The 27,044-nt window shown below is 41.9% G+C and overlaps 1 protein-coding gene across 4 annotated transcripts in view; it reads right to left on the reverse strand.

The window, feature by feature from the left end:
• LOC117510663 (transducin-like enhancer protein 1) overlaps positions 1–27,044 on the reverse strand; it is a 106,581-nt gene that overhangs the window by 46,060 nt on the left and 33,477 nt on the right. For 2 of the 4 annotated variants that reach the window (XM_034170467.1, XM_034170466.1), the window contains exons 5-6: positions 25,973–26,035; positions 16,773–16,847 (exon numbers count right to left, since the gene is read on the reverse strand). In XM_034170467.1, the coding sequence (XP_034026358.1) occupies positions 16,773–16,847; positions 25,973–26,035 (138 nt within the window). Of the gene's footprint in view, positions 1–16,742; positions 16,848–25,972; positions 26,036–27,044 lie in introns of all 4 variants that reach the window. The other 2 variants (XM_034170465.1, XM_034170464.1) reach the window with 1 other exon arrangement.

The following is a 27,044-nucleotide window of genomic DNA, read 5'->3' on the forward strand; positions in this document are numbered from 1 at the left end:
GCAAAGCTGTGACCCCCCTCCCCCCTTTTACAAACACTGGAATCCTGCAATTAAGACTCAAAAATACAACGGCCAACTGCACATCTCCCCCATCAGTCCACAACAACTAACAAGCCCACCTCACATTTAACTAAACTGCCCAAAAGGCTCAACATTTGCCAAGCTAAAGCTATGATGAACCCCCACCCGCACCCTCTTTCTTTTTTCCCCACATTCCACTCGGCAGCAACCTCTTGGATGGAAAACCAGCCATTCAAACATGATGGCTCCTACAAAGCTGAGTATCGTCAACAAATCTCTAATCACATCCTGAAGGTCTGTTCGCACAGAGCCGACAAGGTCACAAGATTCTTCAGGGTGTCCCATACAGTTAGCTCATCTGCACCCTTCAACAGCCCCTTTATCACAAGCTCAAGATATTGAATCAATGTCAGCGACTGGCCATTCAGCTTTAGTGAGTGCACAAGAAGAGAAATGGAGGTGACAAAATTAAACCAAAAACAAAAAAGAACTTCACCCATTTGATTTACTATTATATATATATATACGAGGTCTCTTAGATAATAAACCGACCCTTTTATTTTTTTTTTAACTATATGGATTTGAATGGCATGCGATTACACCAATCATGCTTGAACCCTCGTGCGCATGCGTGAGTTTTTTCACGCGTGTCGGTGACGTCATTTCCCTGTGGGCAGGCCTCGAGTGAGATGTGGTCCCGCCCTCTCGGCTGAATTCCTTTGTTTCACACGCTGCTCGAGACGGCGCGCGTTGCTTTATCAAAATTTTTTCTGGACCTGTGAGGAATATCCGAGTGGACACTATTCGAGAAATTAAGCTGGTTTTCTGTGAAAAGTTTAACGGCTGATGAGAGATTATGGGGTGTTTCTGTCGGTGTAAGGACTTCCCACGGAGCGGGACGTCCTGCAGCGCTTCCAGGCGCTGTTGTCGGCCTGTTTCGAGCTGAAAACATCCTAATTTAAGGCTTAATTCACCCAGGACATTGTGAGAGAACAGAGAAGATTCAGAAGAGGCCGGCATGAGGAATTTATGCGGACATTCCACTGTTTAAGGACATTTTTTTAATGAAAGACGTACGCGCAAATTCGCCGAGTCGTTTCCGTGACGACTCGGCAAATCTGTGTGCGCCGCGACAGGAAAAACACCTCCGTGTTGAAAACCATTTGTAGAATTCAGGCGGCTTTTAATGGCTTTCAACAAGTGAGTAACTGAGAAATTGTTTAACAGCTTGGGCATGTTCCAACTTGCCCGTTAAGATTTCCAACAGAGGTGTTTTTCCTGCCGCGACCCCCCGCGGTCGGGTCCAGCCCGACATGCGACTCTGCCCGCACGTTCTTTCATTACAAAATGACCGTTAACAATGGAATGTCCGAATAAACTCCTCATGCCGACTTCTTCTGAAAGTTCTCTGTTCTTTGACGACTTACTGCATCAACAGAGCCTGAAATGTGGAAGTTTTCCACTTGAAACGGCGAGACGCTGCCGCCTCGAAGCGCAGATCGCCGTCAGGCGCCATGGACCGTCCTTAAAGCGACACTACCAGACCAAAATCTCTCATCAGCCGTTAAAATTTTTACCAAAAAACAGCTGAATTTATTGAATGGTGTCCACTCAGTTGTGCCTTACAGTTTTGAAAATTTTTTTATCAAACAAAGCAACAGTCTCTGAGCCATTCCTAAACAATGAAAAAAATCGACGAGGGGGTGGACGACTCCTCACTCAAAGACTGCCCACAGGCGAATGACGTAACCGACAGGCGTGAAAAAACTCTCGCATGCCCACGAGGGTTCAAGCATGTCTGATGTAATCACACGTGATTCAAATCCATATGGTTTTTGAAAAAAATAATAAGGTCGGATACTTTTCTAATAGACCTCGTATATATGAAATACAAATAATGGATGGTAAGGAGTCCAACATACAGAAATATTGGATGAAGAAAAGTTATACTGGACTCGGCTACGCCTCGTCCAATATCATTTTTCTTCATCCAAAATTTCTCTATGTTGGACGACTTGCCATCCATCAATTGTTATGTTCTCCACCCCCTCCCAAATTAAGCAAACAACAAAGAGTCAAGTAAATTAGATCAATTTATTTTGTTGTGAACAGCATATGATTGATTCTGATGCAATGAATGCTTCTAAAATGTCAGTAGCATGCTTGTCTACCTTCTTAGTGTTTTTGACATCCTTGGAGTTCAATATTTCCACCAGTTCTTCCTCTGTGAACTCAGCAAACCTCGCTGGCAGACGATTTTCTGCTGTTGTTGACATGTTTGTTGCCATTTTTTCAAACAGCGTCTGTCAGCTAGTTCCTGACCTTGGTATGCCACGCTCTGATTGGCTAGCTGTTGGCAGTAAGCTCTAACGCTATTGGTCAGTGGGAACCAATCCAATATAACTTTTGGTCCTAGCCTTTTTGGATCCTTTTGGATCCAACATAACTTTCTGGTGCCAAGCATAGCAAAATACAGGTAAATGATGGACAGAAAGTGTTGTGAAAGTGTAGGAACACGGACCCACAACAGGGGGCGCAATGAACGGACAATGGAGAAGGTAAATAACAAGGTTTACTATTGTGAAACGAGCACAATAAATACAACAATCACAATTTGGGGTCGAATCCGCTGGTGTCGTGTGGGCAGGCTCGAAGGTAGGAGACGTCCGTCTCAGTCGAACCGGAACCACCCAGATCTCCTCTGCCACCGAACCCTGGAAATACTGGAACCGCCAAGTCCCGAATTCCCAGGTGGCCACTGCCTCCGCTCGTCGGATCCGGTACTGCTGGCGGGAGAGAGCAACAACACACAGGTGTGGATGCGACCGCACCCAGTAACGGAGAGGAGAGAAGCCGCCTCCACCTCTTGTCAAAGTACAGCAGGAAGGTGAGTACTTATCCAAGCAATGAAGCTATCAGTAGTCAACAGTCCTGAAAAGGTTTAACAAGTTTAGCTGGTTGTTCAGAATATAAATGCAGAGAATATTACCTCAGTCTTAGGCGATATCTCGGCACTGAGGTGGAGACGCCGTCCTCCAGATATACCTCTGTGCTGAGTGGAACAGCTGTGTCTGGTGATGGGTGACAGCTGTCACCCAGGCTACTCCCATAAGGCGGCAGCGCCCTCTGGTGCCTGGAGCCCGCACTCCAGGCAGGGCGCCCTCTGGTGGTGGTGGGCCAGCAGTACCTCCTCTTCAGTGGCCCACACAACAGAAAGGCTAATTTGTGATTGGCTATTGCAATCTGAGTAGAGAACATTTTATATATATACATATATACACACACACACACACACACACACACACACACACACACACACACACACACACACAAACACTTCAACAGAAACTGTGGGCTGTGCATTTCATACTGTAATTTCAGAAATTGCAGTTTTGTTGGAAAAAAAACCCTCACCATTTCCTAACTGGCAACATTTCTTATTAATATGTTTTATTAAGAGGGACAAACTGAAGGTACTTTGCATCTAGAAAGTATTAACAGTGCTTCCTTTTTTTGGACATTTGTTGTTACAGCCTTATTCCGAAATGGAGTAAATTGATCCCCCCCCCAATTTTTTTGTACATTTGCTAAAAATAAAAAACTAATAAATCACATATACGTAAGTATCCACACCCATTGCTCAATACTTTGTTGATGCACTTTTGGCAGCAATGACAGCCTCAAGTCTTCTTGAATATGATGCCACAACCTTGGTGCACCTATCTTTGGGCAGTTTTGTTCATTCCTCTTTGCAGCACCACTCAATTTCCATTAGCTTGCATGGGGAGCATCTGTGCACAGCCATTTTCAGATCTCTCCAGAGATGTTTAATCAGATTCCAGTCTGGATTCTGGCTGGGCCACTCAAGGACATTCACAGAGTTGTTCTGAAGCCACTCCTTTGGTATCTTGGCTGTGTGCTTAGGGTCATTGTCCTGCTGAAAGATGAACCGTCACCCCAGTCTGAGGTCAAGAGGGCTCAGGAGCAGGTTTTCATCCAGGATGTCTCTGTATATTGTTGCATTCATCTTTCCCCTCAACCTAGTCTCCCAGTTCCTGCCTCTAAAAAAAACATCTCCACAGCATGATGCTGCTACCACCATGCTTCACTGTAGGGATGGTGCCTGGTTTCCTCCTGGCTTCATGCCACAGAGTTCAATCTTTGTCTCATCAGACCAGAGAATTTTGTTTCTCATGGTCTGAGAGTCCTTCAGGTGCCTTTTGGCAAACTCCAGGTGGGCTGCCATGTTACTAAGGAGTGGCTTCCGTGTGGTCACTCTGTCATACAGGCCTGATTGGTGGATTGCTGCAGAGATGGTTGTTGGAAGGTTTTCCTGTCTCCACAGAGGAATGCTGGAGCTCTCACAGAATTCTCGGTCACCTCCCAGACGAAGACCCTTCTCCCCCGATTATAGATGATGGGGACCACTGTGCTCATTGAGACCTTCAAAGCAACAGAAATGTTTTTGTACCCTTCCCCAGATTTGCACTTCGAGACAATACTGTCTCAGAGGTCTACAGACAATTCCTTTGACTTCATGCTTTGTCTGTGCACTGTCATCTGTGGGACCTTATATGTTGACAGGTGTGTGTCTTTCCAAATCATGTCCAATCAACTGAATTTATCCAATTAAGCTGTAGAAACATGTCAAGGATCAGTGGAAACAGGATGCACCTGAGCTCAATTTTGACCTTCATTACAAAGCCTGTAAATACTTATGTACAAGTACATGTGATACCTTAGTTTTTTAAAATAAGTGTGCAAAAATCAAAAAAAAAAAAAACCTTTTCATATCATCATTATGGGGTATTGTGTGTTGAATTTTGAGGAAAAAATAAATTTCATCCATTTTGGAATAAGGCTGTAACATAAAATGCGGAAAAAGTGCACACACATTTATCTAATATATAAAGCTGACCGTGTGTGTGCTTGCGTAGTTTTGTTGTGCACAACCACAGTAATGGATGATTTTCAAGTTGCGCTAGAGCAACGCCTACGCACATGCGTGATGACGTCACAACCCTGTCCGGTTAGGTAGACGTGGTTTTTGTTCAATAAGAACCATCAAGAAACTTTCTCATCGCTGTTTGGAGGTGTGTCGAGGCAGGAACAGCCTTTTGAATGCTTGAATAACGATGTGAGTTGCACAAAGGAATCAAATATAGTCCAGTGGCAGAATAAGATTTTTTGTGCAACCTTGTTTTGAGATATAACAGATGTTTTATTATTTTGTATGGTACATAAGACCTTCCTTAAGGTATTCCACCCAGGTGCAGTGACTACACCCTTGGGCAAAATTTCTTATAAGCAAAATTCAAAATGGCCGCAGTTGCCCACAAGAAATATCTTTCAATGGCTATATTTCACCTTCTAATTGACAGAGGCATGCTTTTTATGGCAACATGTATGTTGTTGTAGGGAGAGGAAGACAATTAAATAATCAAATTCATAATTTATTGTATTCTTAATTACATTTCAGCATGTATGGAGTGCACCTTTACCTCAAAAATCCTTATTATGTCATACCTGTATGCCTTATTGACACAGAGATCTACTTGTTATGCCACAAAGCACATTTTAAATGTCAAACAAGACAAATGCATACTCCTAATGTTGTAAATAAGTAGGAGCTAAATTATATTTACATGGTCAATATACAATCTTAATTTCAATCACATTCTTCAAGATATGAACAGTTCTCCAGCAAATATCCACACCAAAGTCTACTTCACAACTGTATTTTACTTTAGAATACCCTCACTGAAATGTTCATGTATCAATGTTCACATTTAAAAGCGATAAAGAGACCCTGCCTCAACATCTTCCTCATTTCCTCTTCCCTTACACTGGTTGTTTGTGGGTTCCTGCAAACACTCTCCCCATGGCAGGCACAAAAGACTAAGCAAGAGATACGAGCAGTAGAGCAGCTACAGCGAGTTGTGAAAAAGAACAGCGACATTTGATCATTCTCAGGATGGACTCCGAAGCCGGTGATACATTCTGTGCGAGAAAGATCTTGTTGGTCTCGGAATTCATGGTCCATCCATACTGCAAAGGGCTGAGGTCAGGTGGATCTGCATCAAGTGCACTTCTCCAGATGGCAGCTTGAAGGTGGGCTGTGTGCACATGGTGTTCAAAGCTTCACTTGTGGGGGGAAGAACTTTCAATTCAGCCGCAGAGGTAAGCTTATGATGGGCCATCTTAGCTGTACAAACTAAATACTGCAGTGATGTCATATCTGATGCCCATAACAAGATGCAATGAAAGAGATGCATTGGAGCTTAACACTGTCATCACTCTCTGTTGTGTTGCCAAGCTTGTTTGCACTTGAGCTGGCAAAGTATGTTCAATGAGCTCTTCTTGTTTCTCCACTGTTGCTTTGATGTCAACACACTTTCACCGTGAACTGGTACCAATCATAAACAGATTGCAAGTCAGCTGCTTCTGGTTGTACAAGTGCAGAAGCAAAACAAAGACATCGGTGTCAACAACAATCACTCATATACTGCTGTTGCCTGCTCTGACTAAGTATTTGACATGTTAGATGATAATCACATGAGCTTCCTCATGTGTTGTGCATACTCCCACTGCACAACTCCATGGGAGTTGGTTCAGCACCAGTAACTTCCAAAATCTTTCCATTGTGTGGTAGCAGATCACTGTGTTGTCTGAGGTATTCGCAACTGTTCATCAACTGAACGTTGTTCTTTGTTGCTGTCAGACAAACCTTCTGAGGTGGTAGTGGCGTAAGCATTGACAGCTGACGTTGCCAGCTGGCATTTTTTCCAGCTCTTGATGTCCTGGTGATTTCCTTGATGCTGTTTCAAAGTATCTGTCAAAGATCGGGTATGTGTCTGCCACTATCACCACAGCTCTCCACACCGCGCTGAGCCACCTGGAGCACCAGGGGAGCTATGTGAGGATGCTCTTCCTGGACTTCAGCTCAGCCTTCAACCACACCATCCCAGGTATCCTGGTCCAGAAACTGACACATCTTGGCATCTCCACCCCCATCTGCCAGTGGATTAAGGACTTCCTCACAAACTGCCCACAGTCCGTGAAACTTGGCCCTCACCTTTCCGCCACCATCACACTCAGCACCGGTTCCCCTCAAGACTGTGTACTGAGCCCTATCCTGTTCACCCTTTACACGCACGACTGCTCTCCGACCCATCCCACAAACACCATCATAAAGTTTGCGGATGATACCACCGTGATTGGACTCATCTCAGGGGGGGATGAGAACGACTACAGAGACGAGGTAAATCGACTGACAGCGTGGTGTTCAGCTAACAAACCTGCCGCTGAACCCCACAAAAACAAAAGAAATAATCCTGGACTTCAGGAAGAACAGGGCTGACCCAGCCCAGATCTACATCAAAGGGGACTGTGTAGAAAGGGTCAGCTCCATCAGGTTCCTGGGAGTGCAGCTCTCTGACAGCCTCTCCTGGACTGCCAACACCACAGTGGTGTTGAAGAAAGCCCAGCAGCGACTCCACTTCCTGAAGGTGCTCAGGAGAAACAATCTGGAGGAGAAGCTGCTGGTGTTGTTCTACAGAGCCACCGCTGAGCGCATCCTGACATACTGCATCACAGCGTGGTATGAGGAGTGCTCAGCAGCAGACAGGAGAGCGCGGTTGTGGGTAATCAAAACGGCCCAGGGGATCACTGGCTGCTCTCTGCCCAGCCTGGAAGACATTGCCAGCTCTCGCTACCTCAACAAAGCTGCCAGCATCTGCAAAGACACATCCCACCCCAGCAACCACCAGTTTGACCTACTACCCTTTGGCCGACGGTATAGGTCAATCAAAACTAGGACAAACAGACTCAGGACAGCTTTCTCCCCAGAGCGATCACTGCTCTGAACAAAAACAAATCACTCTAATCCGCACCTTGAACGTTCTTGTGCAATATCTGTAAACCATGTACAATATTCCCGTGCAATATGATTCCACAGTTGTATATAATTCTCGTTTTACATTACTTAGTCCACATTTAATTTTAATTTATTTTATTTTACATTATGGTTATATTATGTGTACATATACTCTGAATAATTTACTGTTAAATTTCATTATCTTTTATTTGGCTAAAAATTACTCGCACCACGGAAAGCACCTTTTTGGAGCTGCACTCAAATCTCGTAATGCAAATTACAATGACAATAAAGGTGATTCTGATTCTCTGATTTTCCGGTGACTTGCAGTGTCATCAGATAGGTTCTTGATGTAATCTTGGACAAGACCATGAGTAGGCCAGCAGATTACCCACAGAACAGCACATCCATCGAGGACTATGGCATCTGGAAGAATTGAGTGATGGTCTATGAGTTCAACTTGAAGTTTTGTCTTCAAGGTTGACTTTGACTTAGTGATCTGCATTTCACCTGCTTCATCAAACATTGATGGCAGTACTGCAGCTTGCTCAAAGCTAAGTACTTCCTTCATGTTGTTATCTCTATTGCACTGTAGAAGATCAATGATGTATCAAACACAGCAACATCTCCAACACTGACTTATATATTATAGAAGACATTAATATATTATAGAAGACATACCTTACTGAATTTTAATGGTGACTCTTGGCTTGGTCAGAGGTTTGTTAAAAGTCTGAGGCCAGCCATTCTCATAGCTTTTCATCAACTGGTCTTCTAGTTGCACTGATTTATCAACCATGACAGAGCTGGTGATATCCTTCCTGTAAGTTGACGAGACGACCAGGAGGATGGCTGTCAGAATTCAAAGGATTGATGCATGTGACAAACTTATCCCTGATTTTCTCTCTGTCTTCTGCATGAGTAGCTATTCGTGATGCACCCTCCTCCTTGTGAGTTGTGACTGTAGTTTGCCTGTCAGGATCGGATAACGACAAAACAGCTTTCCTCAGTTGTGTGCATAAATGGAAACTGAATGCCCATCACTTTAACGTTGATGGCTGTAGGGTTATGACAACTGTTACTCCAGGACTATGATACAGTCGTCCTGTCCTCTTTGCAGAAGAGCACCCCCAGAGTATGATGTTTCCACCCCCATGCTTCACGGTTGGGATGGTTTTCTTGGGGTTGTTCTCATCCTCTAAACATGGTAAGTGGAGTTGATTCCAAAAAGCTCTATTTTGGTCTCATCTGACCACACGACCTTCTCCCATGCCTCCTCTGGATCATCCAGATGGTCACTGGTGAACTTCAAACAGGCCTGGACATGTGCTGGCTTGAGCAGGGGGACCTTGTTGCCCTGCAGGATTTTAAACCATGACAACATCATGTGTTACTAATGTAATCTTTGTGACTGTGGTCCCAGCTCTCTTCAGGTCATTGACCAGGTCCTCCTGTGTAGTTCTGAGCTTTCTCGGAATCATCCTTACCCCACAAAGTGAGATCTTACATGGAATCCCAGACCGAGAGAGACTGACAGTCATCTTGTGTTTCTTCTACTTTCTAATAAATAATCATTAACAGTTGTTGTCTTCTACCAAGCTGCTTGCCTGTTGTCCTGTAGTCCATCCTAGCATGGTGCAGGTCTACAGTTTTGTCCGTGGTGTCCTTAGACAGCTCTTTGGTCTTGGCTATGGTGGACAGGTTGGAGTGTGATTGATTGAGTGTGTGAACAGGTGTCTTTTATACAGGTAACAAGTTCAAACAGGTGCAATTAATACAGGTAAAGAGTGCAGAATAAGAGGGCTTCTTAAAGAAAAATTAACACGTATGTGTGACCCAGAATTCTTGCTGGTTGGTAGGGGATCAAATACTTACTATTGGCAGCAGTAACATACAAATAAATTATTAAAAAAATCATACATTGTGATTTCTGGATTTTTTTTTTTAGATTATTTCTCTCACAGTGGACATGCACCTAAGGAGGAAAATTTCAGACCCCTCCAAGATTTCTAAGTGGGAGAACTTGCAAAATCGCAGGGTGTTCAAATACTTATTTTCCTCACTGTACAAAATAGATAAACATACATCAGAGAAAAGCATAATATATATACGAATCATAGAGTACCAATATCATTCATATATGGAGTACCAACATAATCAATATATCAGAGAAAATTATATTATATATAAATCATATATAGAGTATCAATATACTTCATATCAGGACAGAGAGAGAAAGAGAGAGTTCCAAGGCTGTACAACGCAGAGAGAGAATGTAATGTAAATTGTAAAATTAACACAAGAGCATGACATCCCCGCCCCAAATCATATTTTCACATGTACAAACTCGCTCATGAAAGTTTTCAGGCTAAAAACCCTGAAAGAGGACTGTATACGGAGCTATCTGCAGCTCTCAGCACCCTATTATAATACTACTACTAATAATGATGTATTATATTTATATAGCGCTTTACACAGTGCTAAAAGACACTTTATAGAACAGAGAAAACAACAAAGAACAAAGCAACTTTATTATAGCAAGACAAAAAAATAAAAATAAACAAGAATATAAAATCAACTCTTCACTGTGCCCTGTGATAGAATCACTATGATGACCGGTCCAACATGGCGGCTGCACTTGTTGTGCCTCAGCAACCAATGCGGCGTCTACTCTTTATAATGTCTGTGGTTCTACCAGTCTGTAGAAGCCAGCATCCTCTTTTACACAGTGGTGTGCTGGGGGGCTATACATATATTTATTAGATGGAAATCCAATTCAATTAGTCATTTTGAGTGTGCATGCAGACTGCAAAATGTCAAATGACAAGATGTGTGGGTGATAAAGTGAATTACTATAAAAGTGCCGCAACAAAGCCACATAGCCCCATTTGTAAACAAAATTTGATTCCAAGCCTTGATCCATGCATCACACAGATCATTTCTCTTGCTTGCCTCTACTGGTGGTTGGCTCTCACTGCGGTATTGTATCACTTCCTGTTCCGGAGCACAGCGGTGTTTTTCTGTATCTGTTAGCTGTTTAATCTGCGCAGTTAGATTGATCTAGTTATCTAGATTACGATTTGTTTCCCAGTGTAATCTTCACGTGCCTTAACTAAAGCACTCCCTCTGCTGAATCACCTCTAAATTATTTACACATTATTCACTTTGCGTGTTTTTAGGAATCTGCTAGCTTAGCGCAGCTACTAGCTCTTAGTCCGATTTAGCATGGCGGCTTCTCCTGTCTCTCTCGCACTTTTCTGCTCTGGGTGTAAAATGTTTAGTTATTCCTCGGCCTCCTTTAGCAGTAACGGTACTTGTAATAAGTGTAGCTTATTCGTAGCTTTGGAGGCCAGGCTGGGCGAATTGGAGACTCGGCTCCGCACCGTGGAAAATTCTACAGCTAGCCAGGCCCCTGTAGTCGGTGCGGACCAAGGTAGCTTAGCCGCCGTTAGTTCCCCTCTGGCAGATCCAGAGCAGCCGGGAAAGCAGGCCGACTGGGTGACTGTGAGGAGGAAGCGTAGTTCTAAACAGAAGCCCCGTGTACACCGCCAACTCGTTCACATTTCTAACCGTTTTTCCCCACTCGACGACACACCCGCCGAGGATCAAACTCTGGTTATTGGCGACTCTGTTTTGAGAAATGTGAAGTTAGCGACACCAGCAACCATAGTCAATTGTCTTCCGGGGGCCAGAGCAGGCAACATTGAAGCAAATTTGAAACTGCTGGCTAAGGCTAAGCTTAAATTTGGTAAGATTGTAATTCACGTCGGCAGTAATGACACCCGGTTACGCCAGTCGGAGGTCACTAAAATTAACATTGAATCGGTGTGTAACTTTGCAAAAACAATGTCGGACTCTGTAGTTTTCTCTGGGCCCCTCCCCAATCGGACCGGGAGTGACATGTTTAGCCGCATGTTCTCCTTGAATTGCTGGCTGTCTGATTGGTGTCCAAAAAATGAAGTGGGCTTCATAGATAATTGGCAAAGCTTCTGGGGAAAACCTGGTCTTGTTAGGAGAGCCGGCATCCATCCCACTTTGGATGGAGCAGCTCTCATTTCTAGAAATCTGGCCAATTTTCTTAAATCCTCCAAACTGTGACTATCCAGGGTTGGGACCAGGAAGCAGAGTTGTAGTCTTACACACCTCTCTGCAGCTTCTCTCCCCCTGCCATCCCCTCATTACCCCATCCCCGTAGAGACGGTGCCTGCTCCCAGACCACCAATGACCAGCAAAAATCTATTTAAGCATAAAAATTCAAAAAGAAAAAAATAATATAGCACCTTCAACTGCACCACAGACTAAAACAGTTAAATGTGGTCTATTAAACATTAGGTCTCTCTCTTCTAAGTCCCTGTTGGTAAATGATATAAGAATTGATCAACATATTGATTTATTCTGCCTTACAGAAACCTGGTTACAGCAGGATGAATATGTTAGTTTAAATAAGTCAACACCCCTGAGTCACACTAACTGTCAGAATGCTCATAGCACGGGCCGAGGCGGAGGATTAGCAGCAATCTTCCATTCCAGCTTATTAATTAATCAAAAACCCAGACAGAGCTTTAATTCATTTGAAAGCTTGACTCTTAGTCTTGTCCATCCAAATTGGAAGTCCCAAAAACCAGTTTTATTTGTTATTATCTATCGTCCACCTGGTCGTTACTGTGAGTTTCTCTGTGAATTTTCAGACCTTTTGTCTGCCCTAGTGCTTAGCTCAGATAAGATAATTATAGTGGGCGATTTTAACATCCACACAGATGCTGAGAATGACAGCCTCAACACTGCATTTAATCTATTATTAGACTCTATTGGCTTTGCTCAAAATGTAAATGAGTCCACCCACCACTTTAATCATATCTTAGATCTTGTTCTGACTTATGGTATGGAAACAGAAGACTTAACAGTATTCCCTGAAAACTCCCTTCTGTCTGATCATTTCTTAATAACATTTACATTTACTCTGATGGACTACCCAGCAGTGGGGAATAAGTTTCATTACACTAGAAGTCTTTCAGAAAGCGCTGTAACTAGGTTTAAGGATATGATTCCTTCTTTATGTTCTCTAATGCCATATAACAACACAGTGCAGAGTAGCTACCTAAACTCTGTAAGTGAGATAGAGTATCTCGTCAATAGTTTTACATCCTCATTGAAGACAACTTTGGATGCTGTAGCTCCTCTGAAAAAGAGAGCTTTAAATCAGAAGTGCCTGACTCCGTGGTATAACTCACAAACACGTAGCTTAAAGCAGATAACCCGTAAGTTGGAGAGGAAATGGCGTCTCACTAATTTAGAAGATCTTCACTTAGCCTGGAAAAAGAGTCTGTTGCTCTATAAAAAAGCCCTCCGTAAAGCTAGGACATCTTTCTACTCATCACTAATTGAAGAAAATAAGAACAACCCCAGGTTTCTTTTCAGCATTGTAGCCAGGCTGACAAAGAGTCAGAGCTCTATTGAGCTGAGTATTCCATTAACTTTAACAATCTATCTTTGTTAGTTGGCTATGTACCACAGGCTTTTAAGGTGGCAGTAATTAAACCATTACTTAAAAAGCCATCACTTGACCCAGCTATCTTAGCTAATTATAGGCCAATCTCCAACCTTCCTTTTCTCTCAAAAATTCTTGAAAGGGTAGTTGTAAAACAGCTAACTGATCATCTGCAGAGGAATGGTCTATTTGAAGAGTTTCAGTCAGGTTTTAGAATTCATCATAGTACAGAAACAGCATTAGTGAAGGTTACAAATGATCTTCTTATGGCCTCGGACAGTGGACTCATCTCTGTGCTTGTTCTGTTAGACCTCAGTGCTGCTTTTGATACTGTTGACCATAAAATTTTATTACAGAGATTAGAGCATGCCACAGGTATTAAAGGCACTGCGCTGCGGTGGTTTGAATCATATTTGTCTAATAGATTACAATTTGTTCATGTAAATGGGGAATCTTCTTCACAGACTAAAGTTAATTATGGAGTTCCACAAGGTTCTGTGCTAGGACCAATTTTATTCACTGTATACATGCTTCCCTTAGGCAGTATTATTAGACGGTATTGCTTAAATTTTCATTGTTACGCAGATGACACCCAGCTTTATCTATCCATGAAGCCAGAGGACACACACCAATTAGCTAAACTGCAGGATTGTCTTACAGACATAAAGACATGGATGACCTCTAATTTCCTGCTTTTAAACTCAGATAAAACTGAAGTTATTGTACTTGGCCCCACAAATCTTAGAAACATGGTGTCTAACCAGATCCTTACTCTGGATGGCATTACCCTGACCTCTAGTAATACTGTGAGAAATCTTGGATTCATTTTTGATCAGGATATGTCATTCAAAGCGCATATTAAACAAATATGTAGGACTGCTTTTTTGCATTTACGCAATATCTCTAAAATTAGAAAGGTCTTGTCTCAGAGTGATGCTGAAAAACTAATTCATGCATTTATTTCCTCTAGGCTGGACTATTGTAATCCATTATTATCAGGTTGTCCTAAAAGTTCCCTAAAAAGCCTTCAGTTAATTCAAAATGCTGCAGCTAGAGTACTAACGGGGACTAGAAGGAGAGAGCATATCTCACCCATATTGGCCTCTCTTCATTGGCTTCCTGTTAATTCTAGAATAGAATTTAAAATTCTTCTTCTTACTTATAAGGTTTTGAATAATCAGGTCCCATCTTATCTTAGGGACCTCGTAGTACCATATCACCCCAATAGAGCGCTTCGCTCTCAGACTGCAGGTTTACTTGTAGTTCCTAGGGTTTATAAGAGTAGAATGGGAGGCAGAGCCTTCAGCTTTCAGGCTCCTCTCCTGTGGAACCAGCTCCCAATTCAGATCAGGGAGACAGACACCCTCTCTACTTTTAAGATTAGGCTTAAAACTTTCCTTTTTGCTAAAGCTTATAGTTAGGGCTGGATCAGGTGACCCTGAACCATCCCTTAGTTATGCTGCTATAGACATAGACTGCTGGGGGGTTCCCATGATGCACTGTTTCTTTCTCTTTTTGCTCTGTATGCACCACTCTGCATTTAATCATAAGTGATCGATCTCTGCTCCCCTCCACAGCATGTCTTTTTCCTGGTTCTCTCCTTCAGCCCCAACCAGTCCCAGCAGAAGACTGCCCCTCCCTGAGCCTGGTTCTGCTGGAGGTTTCTTCCTGTTAAAAGGGAGTTTTTCCTTCCCACTGTAGCCAAGTGCTTGCTCACAGGGGGTCGTTTTGACCGTTGGGGTTTTACATAATTATTGTATGGCCTTGCCTTACAATATAAGGCGCCTTGGGGCAACTGTTTGTTGTGATTTGGCGCTATATAAAAAAAATTGATTGATTGATTGATTTCTTGGAAAAGGTGGGTGCCTTTGAGAAAAAAATACTGACACACCCCATTTCATTTCAGCTACTTATATTACTTGCAGCAGTTTTTTTTTTTTTTTTGTTCATGATAATTTTAAAAGGACACTGTTCTTGTTGCATTTAAATTGTTAAATTTACATTTAAAACCTTTTTAAAGCAACTTTTCAACAGAAAAAGGATGACTTGGAGCTGTCAGTGATGAGGGGAGTGTGGAAAATACTGCTTCTAAATTTAGATCAGGTTTTTCCTTTCTAAATGACATACACAGACAGCAGTGCCACCAGCAAGCATAAATGGGTTATGCATCCACCGGATGTACATGATCGAGAGTCATCTTCTGCTGTCTCTCCAGTGTGTTCAAACGCAACAGTTTTTGGATCAACGGCAGCTGGATGGCCACCATCTTACAGTTGGCTGGAGCCTCCACTTCTCTGCTTGGTGTGAACACACATTAAAAGTGATCAGGAACAATTCCATAACTCTTTTCACCAACATCACAGCCAAGCCGTAAACATATCTTTATCATTCCAAATATATTTGCTGCTCCACCACATCTTTGACAAATAGCCCAATATTAATAATGTAGACTTTTGTTAAAGAAATAATCTTTCAATTATTAAATTCATTACCTGCACAGCTCTGTCCAAAAGTTCAATATTGAAAAAGCCTGTTTTTGTAATATCCTGATGCAACACCAGCAACATTTTTGTTAAACTAGTGACTACAAGATTTCAACAAGTATCAAATCATGAGTAGATGTTACATCTTTTGAACAGGGAATTATAGATGACAACAAATTGTAAATTTTTACAACTCCAGAGCAATAACTGAAGTTTGTTTTCAAATGATACTAAACTTCAAAAATAAATAAATAAATAAAAATAATCTACACACTTCTCTCCACTACAGGGAGCATGCCTTGATGCTGCTCAACATCACATGGTAACACAGAACAACCCTGGGTCCTAGATACCAACTACAAACGGTCCATCCCCACATCTCTAAAATGACCATCTATCGGCTGCAACCAAATGAAGTGTGACCGTTTCCACTACACAGTCCTGAAAGTCACTGCATACTAAACCACATTACCTCAACACATTAGACACAAATCTAGAGCAACTAAATTAGTAAAAATGCCTGCTGTGAACCATTAGTCAAACACATGACCACCAACTTGGTCAGCAGACCAAGCATTTTTTTTCCCTTCTCACCCCTAAAACTTTATATCCTCTATTTCTTCAGCAGATGTGCATGACAAAATAAATAAATAAATAAATAAATAAATATAAGAAAATCTGACCACACAAAAAAGAAACCTTGCAACCATCTTTATGGCCTTAAAATAAATCAATATAAATCCTATCGCAATCTTTTAAAGTGTTACAAAGAAACTTTTTTCTATGAAAGGCATTAGATTTTGAAAGGACAGAGAAAGAAAAGTCCAAAGAGAGACAGTTGCTGTAAGTCAAGAGGAAGTAGAGGAATACACACTGTAGGTGGAAGACCTGGCAGTCCACGTACCCCGATGACAGCATTGAGTTCTGACATGGTCACCTGTTTGGCCCGCTCCACAGCTTGGACCACCTGCTGCTGATGCTGCAAAATGCACAGACACACCCAATGTTGCTGAAGATTTAAAGAAAAAACTCATTATTAAAGCTTGCAGAGTACGCTACATAATATATATCGAAAAAAGAACACTCGTTACTGATCATAATCAGCTCCGTTTTTTTGTTTACTTCTTAAAAGGCCAGCACTCGGCTCATTTGCATTTGGCCAAAAAACCAGTTACAATGTTACGAGGCAATGAAAATTATTAGAAAATAATAACCTGTGAGCAAATTCACAAAATGACACCCCCTACACAGAAAATTTTGCTGAGTAAAATTTACTCTGCTGGGATAGCATTTGATCCCAGTCTAAATAGAGTAAATTACACTCTATCATAGAGTGAATCCGCTCGACAGTTGTCACAGACTGACGGTCCGCCCCCTAAACATTGGTCTGCCCTGCCTCCACTGTGCATGTGTCATGTTGGAGCCCAGCCGTCCGTGACACAGAGTCTCTTCACCCAAAGCAATCAAATGGATTAATGGGATTATTAACCATCAGATGACAAGGTAAAACCTCTTAAATCATTCTAAAGTCAGTTTTAAGAAGAAACAAGGCCATTTTAAGCAGAAACAAGGATTTAAACGGTGACACATTGAAATGTCCGACACGCAGTGAACACATCAGCTAACAGCTTGTGCAGCCACGCCACTCTGATTGCTTCAGCCATCTGTTATTATGGTATAATGCTGAATTTATGTGGAAATGATTGTTGTACAAAAGCTTCAGATATCTGTCGCAGAGATAAATGATGACTGGAGTGCAGTTTGAAGCAGAAACGAGGTGATTATCAGTGAACCGTGGCTGATGACATAAGCGCAGTCAAGGCAGGGCTGACGGAGGCACCGTTCGGTCTGCGACACCATCTGTTCAATGCAAGTGGTTTTACTCCAATAACAGTTGATTTTACACTGTTTTGAGTTTATTTAGCTCTATCATAGAGTATAATTCACTTTATTTGGAATGGGATCAAATGCTATCCCAGCAGAGTAAATTTTACTCAACAAAAATTCCTGTGTATTTTGTTATACTCATTGTTTACATGTACTGTACTACACAACTCCAAATCAGTTGGGACAATATGGAAATAGAAAAAAAAAACTAACAAAAAAGTGATCCATAGATTTACTTAGACTTTTATTTCATTGTAGAAAGTAAATCATGAACAATATTTCATGATTTGTAAAGTCAGCTTCATTTTAGGTCTTAATATACATCCATTCTGGCATTTATGGCCTGCAACACATTCAATAAACAAGAGCAATCTGAGATTTCTGACATCCACCAAATCCAGATCCAGATCACTTCCAAAATTCAGTGGAGTCTTTCACACCCTATTATCCATCTGTGGTGCATATTTGGTGAGAATCCGTGAAGTCGTTTTGACGCAATCCTTCAAAGCCTATATAAAGCGAAATCTTTATCCGGAATCCAGATCACCTCCAAAATTTAATGGAGTCTTCCATGGCCTAATACCTTTCTGTGATGAAAATTTCATGAAAATCCGTGCAGTAGTTTTGACGTAATATTGCTAACAGACAGACAAATAAATAAATAAACGTAGATGATTTTATTACATCCATGGTGGACATAATAAAAAGATGGAGTGGGAGCAATTTAATCTAAATATAAGGATTAAATTATCACTTTTGCAGCCAGTTTTGTTGAGACAAGTCAGGGAATGAATACATGCTGCTATGGAGGTGGATGGTCCCACTGAGGTGTTACCCAGATTTACATATTTTGATGGTATCTCGCTAGGCGCACTGACGAAGCTCGTGACGTCTACAAAGTCTAAGTCACTCAATATTTCTTGAACTTCATTTACATCAATCACTAAGAAACACAAACAGTATGGTACTGTATGATAGACTTCTCTCCCTCTCGTGAGACTGGCGTTGTGTGTTCGCCGCTTCTCTGGTTTTTCTCCAGTTTTCTCATTTGTAACTTGTTTTTAGTGGCTTGAGTGTAATTTTTTTTTTTTTATCTTTGGGTATGTACTTGACGTGGTTCTTGGTCCTTCAGTGTGCATTTTTAACCATTTTTGATTGTTTAGTGCCTTTTTTGCACTGTATGATGTCACACTTCACTCCCTCGGCTAGCGCGATGCTAAGCTACTCTGCAGCTGAGCCACGGAGCCTGAACAACAACAATGTTCCTCGAGACATTCTCGCTATCAGAGAGCTTGGTTTACTCCGCTGGCCTCGCTGCGTCCACAGAGGCTCCTGGAGAAAGTTTGTATTCCATCGGACTGGGTCGTCTGTGCCGGTTATCTGGTCAGCTGAGCGCATCGGCGCTCGGCACCCACGTCATCAGAGCGCTGCCGCTTCTGGGACTTGTAGTCCTTATGTGACGACAGCGGTTTCCGACACTCTCCGGGCGCTGGATGGAAAACGTGGAGTGGATTTTAAGCTACTCAGGCCTATTCAAAGATGTCAATCTGTCAAACTGACAGAAGTCTTCAGTTTGGGTCTCATTAACATTAGATCACTGTCCACAAAATCCCTGTTGATCAATGATCTAATTATGGATCATCACTTGGACATGATTGGGTTATGTGAAACCTGGCTCAAACCCACAGCTGTTCTTCCTCTGAATGAGGCCTGCCCACCAGGGTACACATTTGGTCACATGTCTCGTGGTGCAAAGCAAGGTGGGGGTGTTGCTTTTATTTATAAATCCAGGTTTACCTTCTTGACTGTTGGGGGTCATAAATATAATTCGTTTGAGCATCTGACTCTCCGCTCTGCTCATGATGCTACATATTGTCAAGGTCAGAAGTATGGAAATCAGTCATGTTATTTTGTCACTGTTTATAGGCCTCCTGGCCCATACTCTGAATTCTTAGTTGAATTTGGTGCGTTCATCTCTAGCCTGTCAGCTAGTGCAGACAACATTTTGATTATTGGTGACTTTAACATTCATATAAATAAGGCCTCTGATTCCCTTTGCAAATCATTTATGGAACTTGTGGATGCGTTGGGATTCCAGCAATGCATTCAGGATTCAATGCACATTAGTGGAAACACCCTTGATTTGGTTCTCACACGTGGCCTTGCTGTCACGAACACTGACATTTTGCCTCTTGCCTCGGTGGTCTCTGACCACTCATTTATTAGGTGTGCATTTATGTTGCCACGTTTAGTGGACCGAAAGCCTTGTCTATCTCTGCGGCGACGCATTAATCCCTCAACTATAACTGAATTCGAAGCCAGACTGCCTGAAATTTTGGCTTCAGGGATGGAGAATATTCAATCAGTGGATAGTCTTGCGGATGGCTTGAATTTAGCGCTCAAGGCTACACTGGATAAGGTTGCGCCTCCTCTTTTAAGGCCACGCCTTCCCAAGGCACAGTCGCCTTGGTTCAATGGTTACTTGCGTGACCTTAGGCAGAAGGCTCGAGGTTTGGAAAGGAAATGGCGTAGTTCTAAATTAGAGGTGTTCCACCTTGCATGGCTTGATGCTGTAGATTATAAGCAGGCACTACTGGCTACAAAGCGTACCTATTATTCTGATTTGATCAATAAAAACAAGCATAACTCAAAGTTTTTGTTATGTGTCGGACGCAGCCCGGAGAACCGACCAGCGTTTGAAGGACCCAGTATAAAATAAGCAGAGCATGGTACAAAGGATAACAGAGTTTAATGAACATAACAGTGCTGTGAAAAAATACAAACAAATAAGTGTGCGGTCTGGCGTGGCGGATTTGCGGTGTGCTCCCAGCAGCACAAAACGGTCCGGAGCCAGAACCAGTTCGGACCCAAGGACCCCGCCGACACCCCCCAGGTGGTCGCGACAAACCGAGTCTGTGAAAGAAGGAATCCTTATGTGAGTCCACACTCAACACACAGAGAGACCACTCAAAGGTGTACAAACAGCAAACACTTCCTGGCTTAATTGCAAATCAGCTTCCCACCCTGCAGGCATAGAACACCCTGTTCACAAAACTCCACTGCAGTGGAAGCTGATTTAAACGACCAACATACAGCTCAATATAATAAAGGTGTGAGGGACACCACATTTACTGACTGTATAAATGTTAGTCACAAAATCTAACGTACCTCAGGAAGTGTGCTGACGAGCGTGAGACCTCACCCCCTCCTCTTTCACAGACCATGCATCAAACCTGGACGTTCTCTGCATCCACTGATGATGAGATGGCTCTTGAGACGACGATCTCACCCGTCTGGTCACAAGGTCGAGTCTCTGGCAAATACACACTGTGTACTCCAGTCTTAAATGCCACCATGTTCCAATCCATGTAGATGCACCACAGCTGTGAGTCCTGACGAGCCGCAGGTGATCAGCCTCAGGTGATCAGGGTGAGGTCCTGATAAACTCAGCTACACAGCCACTCAGTCCCAAATGCAAGCCACCTGGAAGGAAAAACAAAAGACAGAAACAAAAAGGCAGCCAGGCCCCCCCAGCCATACAACAGTTTTTGTTTGAAACTGTAGCATTTCTCATTCATGGACAGCCACCTGTTATTCACTTTCCCTTTTCAGCACAGGACTTCTTGGACTATTTCGAGAAGAAAATTGAGGATATTAGGTTGAGCATATCTCAGCAGGTTTTGGTCCAACCACTGCATACTGCTATGGAGGTGGATGCGCCCACTCAGGTGTTACCCAGATTTACAGATTTTGATGGTATCTCGCTAGGCGCGCTGACGAAGCTCATGACATCTACTAAAAGCACAACCTGTTTACGTGATCCTATACCAACAAAACTGTTTAAGGACCTGTGGCCCATTCTTGGACCAACTGTGCTGGAAATTATAAATCTCTCATTAACTTCTGGATCTGTTCCTAAATGTTTCAAGTCTGCAGTGATTAAACCATTACTTAAGAAATCCAATCTCGACCCTAGTGTATTGAAGAATTATAGACCGATATCAAATCTATCATTTTGTTCTAAAATCCTGGAAAAAGTGGTTTCGCGACAGCTCGTGGACTACCTCACTGAGAATAATCTTTTTGAGCCACTGCAGTCTGCTTTTAGAAAATATCACTCCACAGAGACAGCACTTACTAAAGTAGTGAATGACCTTTTGCGAGCAATGGACTCAGATACCACTACAGTCTTGGTGCTGCTGGATCTTAGTGCTGCGTTTGATACTGTGGATCATCATATTTTACTCAATAGGCTGGAGAATCACTTTGGGATTACTGGAACTACTCTTGCATGGTTGACGTCATACCTGTCCAGTCGTTCTTACTGTGTATTGTGTAATGGCACCTCCTCTGATCATAGGGACATGAAGTTTGGGGTTCTGCAGGGATCCGTTTTAGGCCCCCTGCTTTTTTCCCTTTATGTAGCACCCCTTGGGAATATACTGCGGCACTTTGGGATTCCCTTTCATTGCTATGCTGATGACACTCAATTGTACATGCCAATAACTGCTGGTAATCTAATTCACATAAAATCTTTGGAAGATTGCCTTGCATCAATAAGAAGTTGGATGTCTAGTAACTTCCTACTTTTAAATTCTGATAAGACTGAAGTTATGGTTCTTGGTCCAGCGAGGTATCGGCATCAATTTGATCAGCTAGCACTTACCTTAGGTTCGTGGGTTATGCATCATATGGATAAAGTGAGGAACCTTGGAGTAATTTTTGATCCCACGTTGTCCTTTGATCTCCACATTAGAGACATTACGAGGACTGCTTTCTTCCATTTGCAAAATATAGCAAAGATTCGTCCCATCCTGTCTATGGCTGATGCTGAGACTTTGATTCATGCATTTGTCTCTTCTACATTGGACTATTGTAATGCTCTATTTTCTGGCTTACCGCAGTCCAGGATTAGGGGTCTTCAACTGGTTCAAAATGCTGCTGCCAAACGTTTGACACAAAGCAGAAAGTTTGACCACATTATGCCCGTTTTGGCGTCCCTGCACTGGCTTCCTGTTCCTGCAAGATCGGATTTTAAAGTACTGTTATTAGTTTATAAAATTGTTCATGGACTTGCACCTCCCTATCTGGCTGACCTGGTAAGCCCCTATGTACCGGCTCGGGCCCTGCGTTCTCAGGGTGCGGGACTTCTGTGTGTTCCCAGGGTGAATAAAAAGTCTGCCGGTCACAGAGCTTTCTCCTACCGTGCCCCAGCTCTGTGGACCGATCTCCCGGCACACATTCGGCAGTCGGATACTGTGAAGACTTTTAAGTCACGTTTAAAGACTCATTTGTTTTCCCTGTTTTATCATTAGTGTTATGATGTGTTTTTATTCTTGGATTGTTTTATGGCTGTCTTTCTTTTATGGTCGTCTTTTTATTGTGTTTTAAATTTTTTATTGTTTTTTTTATGTTGTGTGAAGCGCCTTGAGACGATTTCATCGTGAATTGATGCTATATAAATTAATAAATTTGATTTGATTTTGATTTGATGATAAATCTATGTCAAGTAGGCAGGCAAACTGACGATGATTGACAGTGATGATTTGTATTAATAGCGGAGCTGCAGACAGCCAAAAAGGGCTCTATTTTTCTAGATACCCCTCCCGGAGTTATAACAAGATGTATTTAGTATCAAAATTTCCGGTAGAACCTCTACTTTTCAGATCTGAGGTTGTACTTTGAGAAAGTTTATTACAACATGGTCAATTTACCCCTTTTTTGCCGAATCACGCAAAGAATTGAGACGGTCATAGGCCCACAAAATATTTCACCCTATTGATAAAAAATGTGTTAAATGCCCATCTAAACATGTTTTACACATCAGCAAGGGTCTGCAGACATCGTTTTGACACATTCAGGGGTATCCAAGGTTCAGAGGGTGGTCTTCAGGCCCCCCAAAATAAAATTTTTAACCCCTTTTCTTCATTTTGGGGAGTTTGAGACCTAATTTAATATGAATAAAGGGTATTCCATAATCATATGAAGGCAAAAGGGTCCCTTGCAAGCAAAAATTGATTTGTGTGCCACAGATAATAAATTCAGCCAGTTTAACCCTTTCGCATTGGAACTAAAGCACCATCCAGAATCTGATGTTTGTCCGGATGATGGTTTTTCATATGAAGATCTTTCCTCGATCCTTTCCTTTGTCCAAAAGGCTTGTAATGAATAACTGACATTGGTTGATTGATTGCAAAGATATCCTCTGGGTTTAGGAGTGGGTGCCATTTTGGTGTCCAGGACTATGATTAGGGTCATCCAGCAATCATTAAGTGGTCTTGCCTCAGCCTCTAGGCCATTAGGCTTTTCAAGAATCGCTTAGGTTTGGAATCTTATCAAAAAGAGAAAAGTTCTTTTTCCAGACCATTTGTATTTATTTAAGTGCAAAATTTCAACAAGGAATGTAATATTTTTACATATACACGTATGCCCTTATTTGTAGTTTACTGGCCATGAGATAGTGTCTTACAAGATCATTGCCAAAAGAAGTTCAGCATGGCTGCTCAGTCGTTCGGCATAATGCTACTTCAATTTGACTGTATTTTGCACCTGATAATTTTACATCATGTCAATCTTGACAATACATGTATTTAGTGGTCATCGCCATCTGCACTATCCTGCTCAATGTGGAGATTATTCAGGCAGTCACTGCATTTGCATGCATCAATGCATGGAAGGCCAACCTGGAGGCAGGGGTATTTAGCCCCATCAATGCAGCCTGTGTCTTGGCAGTACAAGTGAGTTAGGTTTCTCAGTTCACGTGGAGCTCATTCTGAGGTTTCTAACGCAGACGAGGTTGTCTCCACTCTTTGTCCAGATGTATCCGGTGGGATTCACGACAACAGGTTTTGCGATGTGGCTGTTGCACCATAACATTGTTTGATACTTTGCACATAGAGCTTGTTGACAGAAGGCATCTTCTGTTGGATGGAATAAGGATACTGGTCTGTCAGAGGTGGATGATTGGATGAGGCGCAATTCATCTAAAGTGCCACAGGGAGAGGGGCGGCTCCTCAGACTGGAGCATAAACGCATAGACTATTTTGTATATATTGTTCAAAATGTGCATGTGTTTATTGTTTATTGTTTGAACTTTTTTGTTGTACAATCTTTCACACAAGACCTCAAATTACCTTTATAAAGTATCAAAACAGCTGTTTATTATAGTTTGCTGTGTGTTTTGAATAAATGTGTGTGGAAAATTATTTTCTGCTTTACTTTTTGCTTTGTTATTTGTGATTATAAACCTTTATTACACTTATAAAACACAACAAAAGCATATATATTATGAAAGAACAGGTTGTCCTGAAAAAAAGAGACATAAAATGTGATTGTGGAATGCAGGGAGAGCTGTTAACAGTAATAATAAAACATTTATGCCAGGTGAGTGAACTGTCCAAAAAATGCCCTTGGACCCCAGAGAGTAAAGTGTGAAAGGGTTAAAGTGACATGTTTTATTGTCTACAGCTATCAAATGACTTTTTTTTCCCAGACAGGTCACCTCCGCCTTTATTAAATTGATGGCTGCACCCTTTTCCAACAAAATTTGGGGCGGTAAGGGGTCCTTTCCTGAAAGATACATAGACGAAAAAGGGTTAAAATTTTATTTTGGGGGGCCTTGACCACCCCCTGAACCTTGGATACCCCTGAATGTGTCAAAATGATGTCTACAGACCCTTGCTGATGTGGAAACATTTTTAGATGGGCATTTAACACATTTTTATATCAATAGAGTGAAATATTTTGTGGGCCTATGACGGTCTCAATTCTTTGCATGATTCAGCAAAAAAGGGTTAATTGACCATGTTGTAATAAACATTCTCAAAGTACAACCTCAGATCTGAAAAGTAGAGGTTCTACCAGAAATTTTGATACCAAATACATCTTGTTATAACTCCAGGAGGAGTTTGGTGATTTTTCATGCCTGCTGCTACTCCTCTATAACCATATTGTTTGTCCAATCTGAAAATGGAGGGACTGCATAAAAACGGCCAAATTCCTAAAAGGTGCAACATTTCTGTGAAGACCCCACTTAAAGCTCCATTTTGGACTACCAATATATAGATATTGTTTTGAAAGGCCACGTTAATAAATGTAAACTAAAAATATACCTAGTACAGAGATTCAGCCAAACAGGAAACCTGAATATGCTTTAAAGGTCCCCCACCACCACTTCCCCCCAGTCGAGCACACAGTCAAAAGCTCCCACATACTTACCTCTTGGGAGAGGAAGGGGATGACTTGTGCACAGATGGTGTTTAGTCTCTTGGCAATCTCAGTCTGAGAGAAAGACAGACAGTTAATTATTAATAACATAATTACATTCATTTAGATAAACAGCTGTTGGCTACGAACAATCATGGAAAATGTGTGCAGACACACAAAAACACTGCTAACTGCCACTTGTGCCAGCAAAGACCCACACACACAGGCACAAGCTGAAAACCACAATAGGTTTCTGATACAGCATCATGTACAGCATACGTACTTCACATACTCGCTTACAGGGAAGTGAGAGCAAGGTTCCTTGGATTTCTTTGCTCCACCAAAGTATTAAACATATAGACCAGCTGTGCCCAACCCTACTCCTGAAGGGACCCTGCCCTGCATGTTTTCTAACTCTAATTAACTCTATTAGGTGTGTTCAGCTAATCAAGAGTTGGAAGACACCACTCTTACAAAATCAGGTGCGACTTGAATAGGTAGACGTGGAAAACGTGCAGGGCAGGGGCCCTCCAAAAACAGGGTTAGTGACCACTGCTGTAATTTAAATATATATTTTGTATTCTCCTGCCATGTAAATTATTTTGTTTTGTCTTTTATTATGATTTGTTTGCTTTTCTATGTTTGTTGTTGTTCTTTATTTGTTTTTCATGTCCACAATAAAAATTTTCATTCATTCATTCATTTACTAACTGTGCAAACTGAGAATAGTGGCTTTCCAATGCATGAAATAGCACCTATTGTCCATTTATCACATTTGCTTTCATACATATGCAACTTGCGGTGTGCCAAACAGACTGCATGATATTGTGCATCCAGAAAGTATTCACAGTACTGCACTTTTTCTAACATTTTTTTTAATGTTACAGCCTTATTCTACAAATGGATGAAATTCATTTTTTTCCTCAACATTCTACACATAACACCAGATAATGACAATGTGAAAAAAGGATTTGAAATTTTTGCAAATTTATTAAAAATAAAAAATAGAATGCAACACTAAAATACCCTTGGCCGTATGAACATTGTCTTCTTTATCCCAATACAAAGTACACACACACACACA

This window comes from Thalassophryne amazonica, chromosome 5 (assembly GCF_902500255.1).
Source record: "Thalassophryne amazonica chromosome 5, fThaAma1.1, whole genome shotgun sequence".
Lineage (NCBI taxonomy): Eukaryota > Metazoa > Chordata > Actinopteri > Batrachoidiformes > Batrachoididae > Thalassophryne > Thalassophryne amazonica.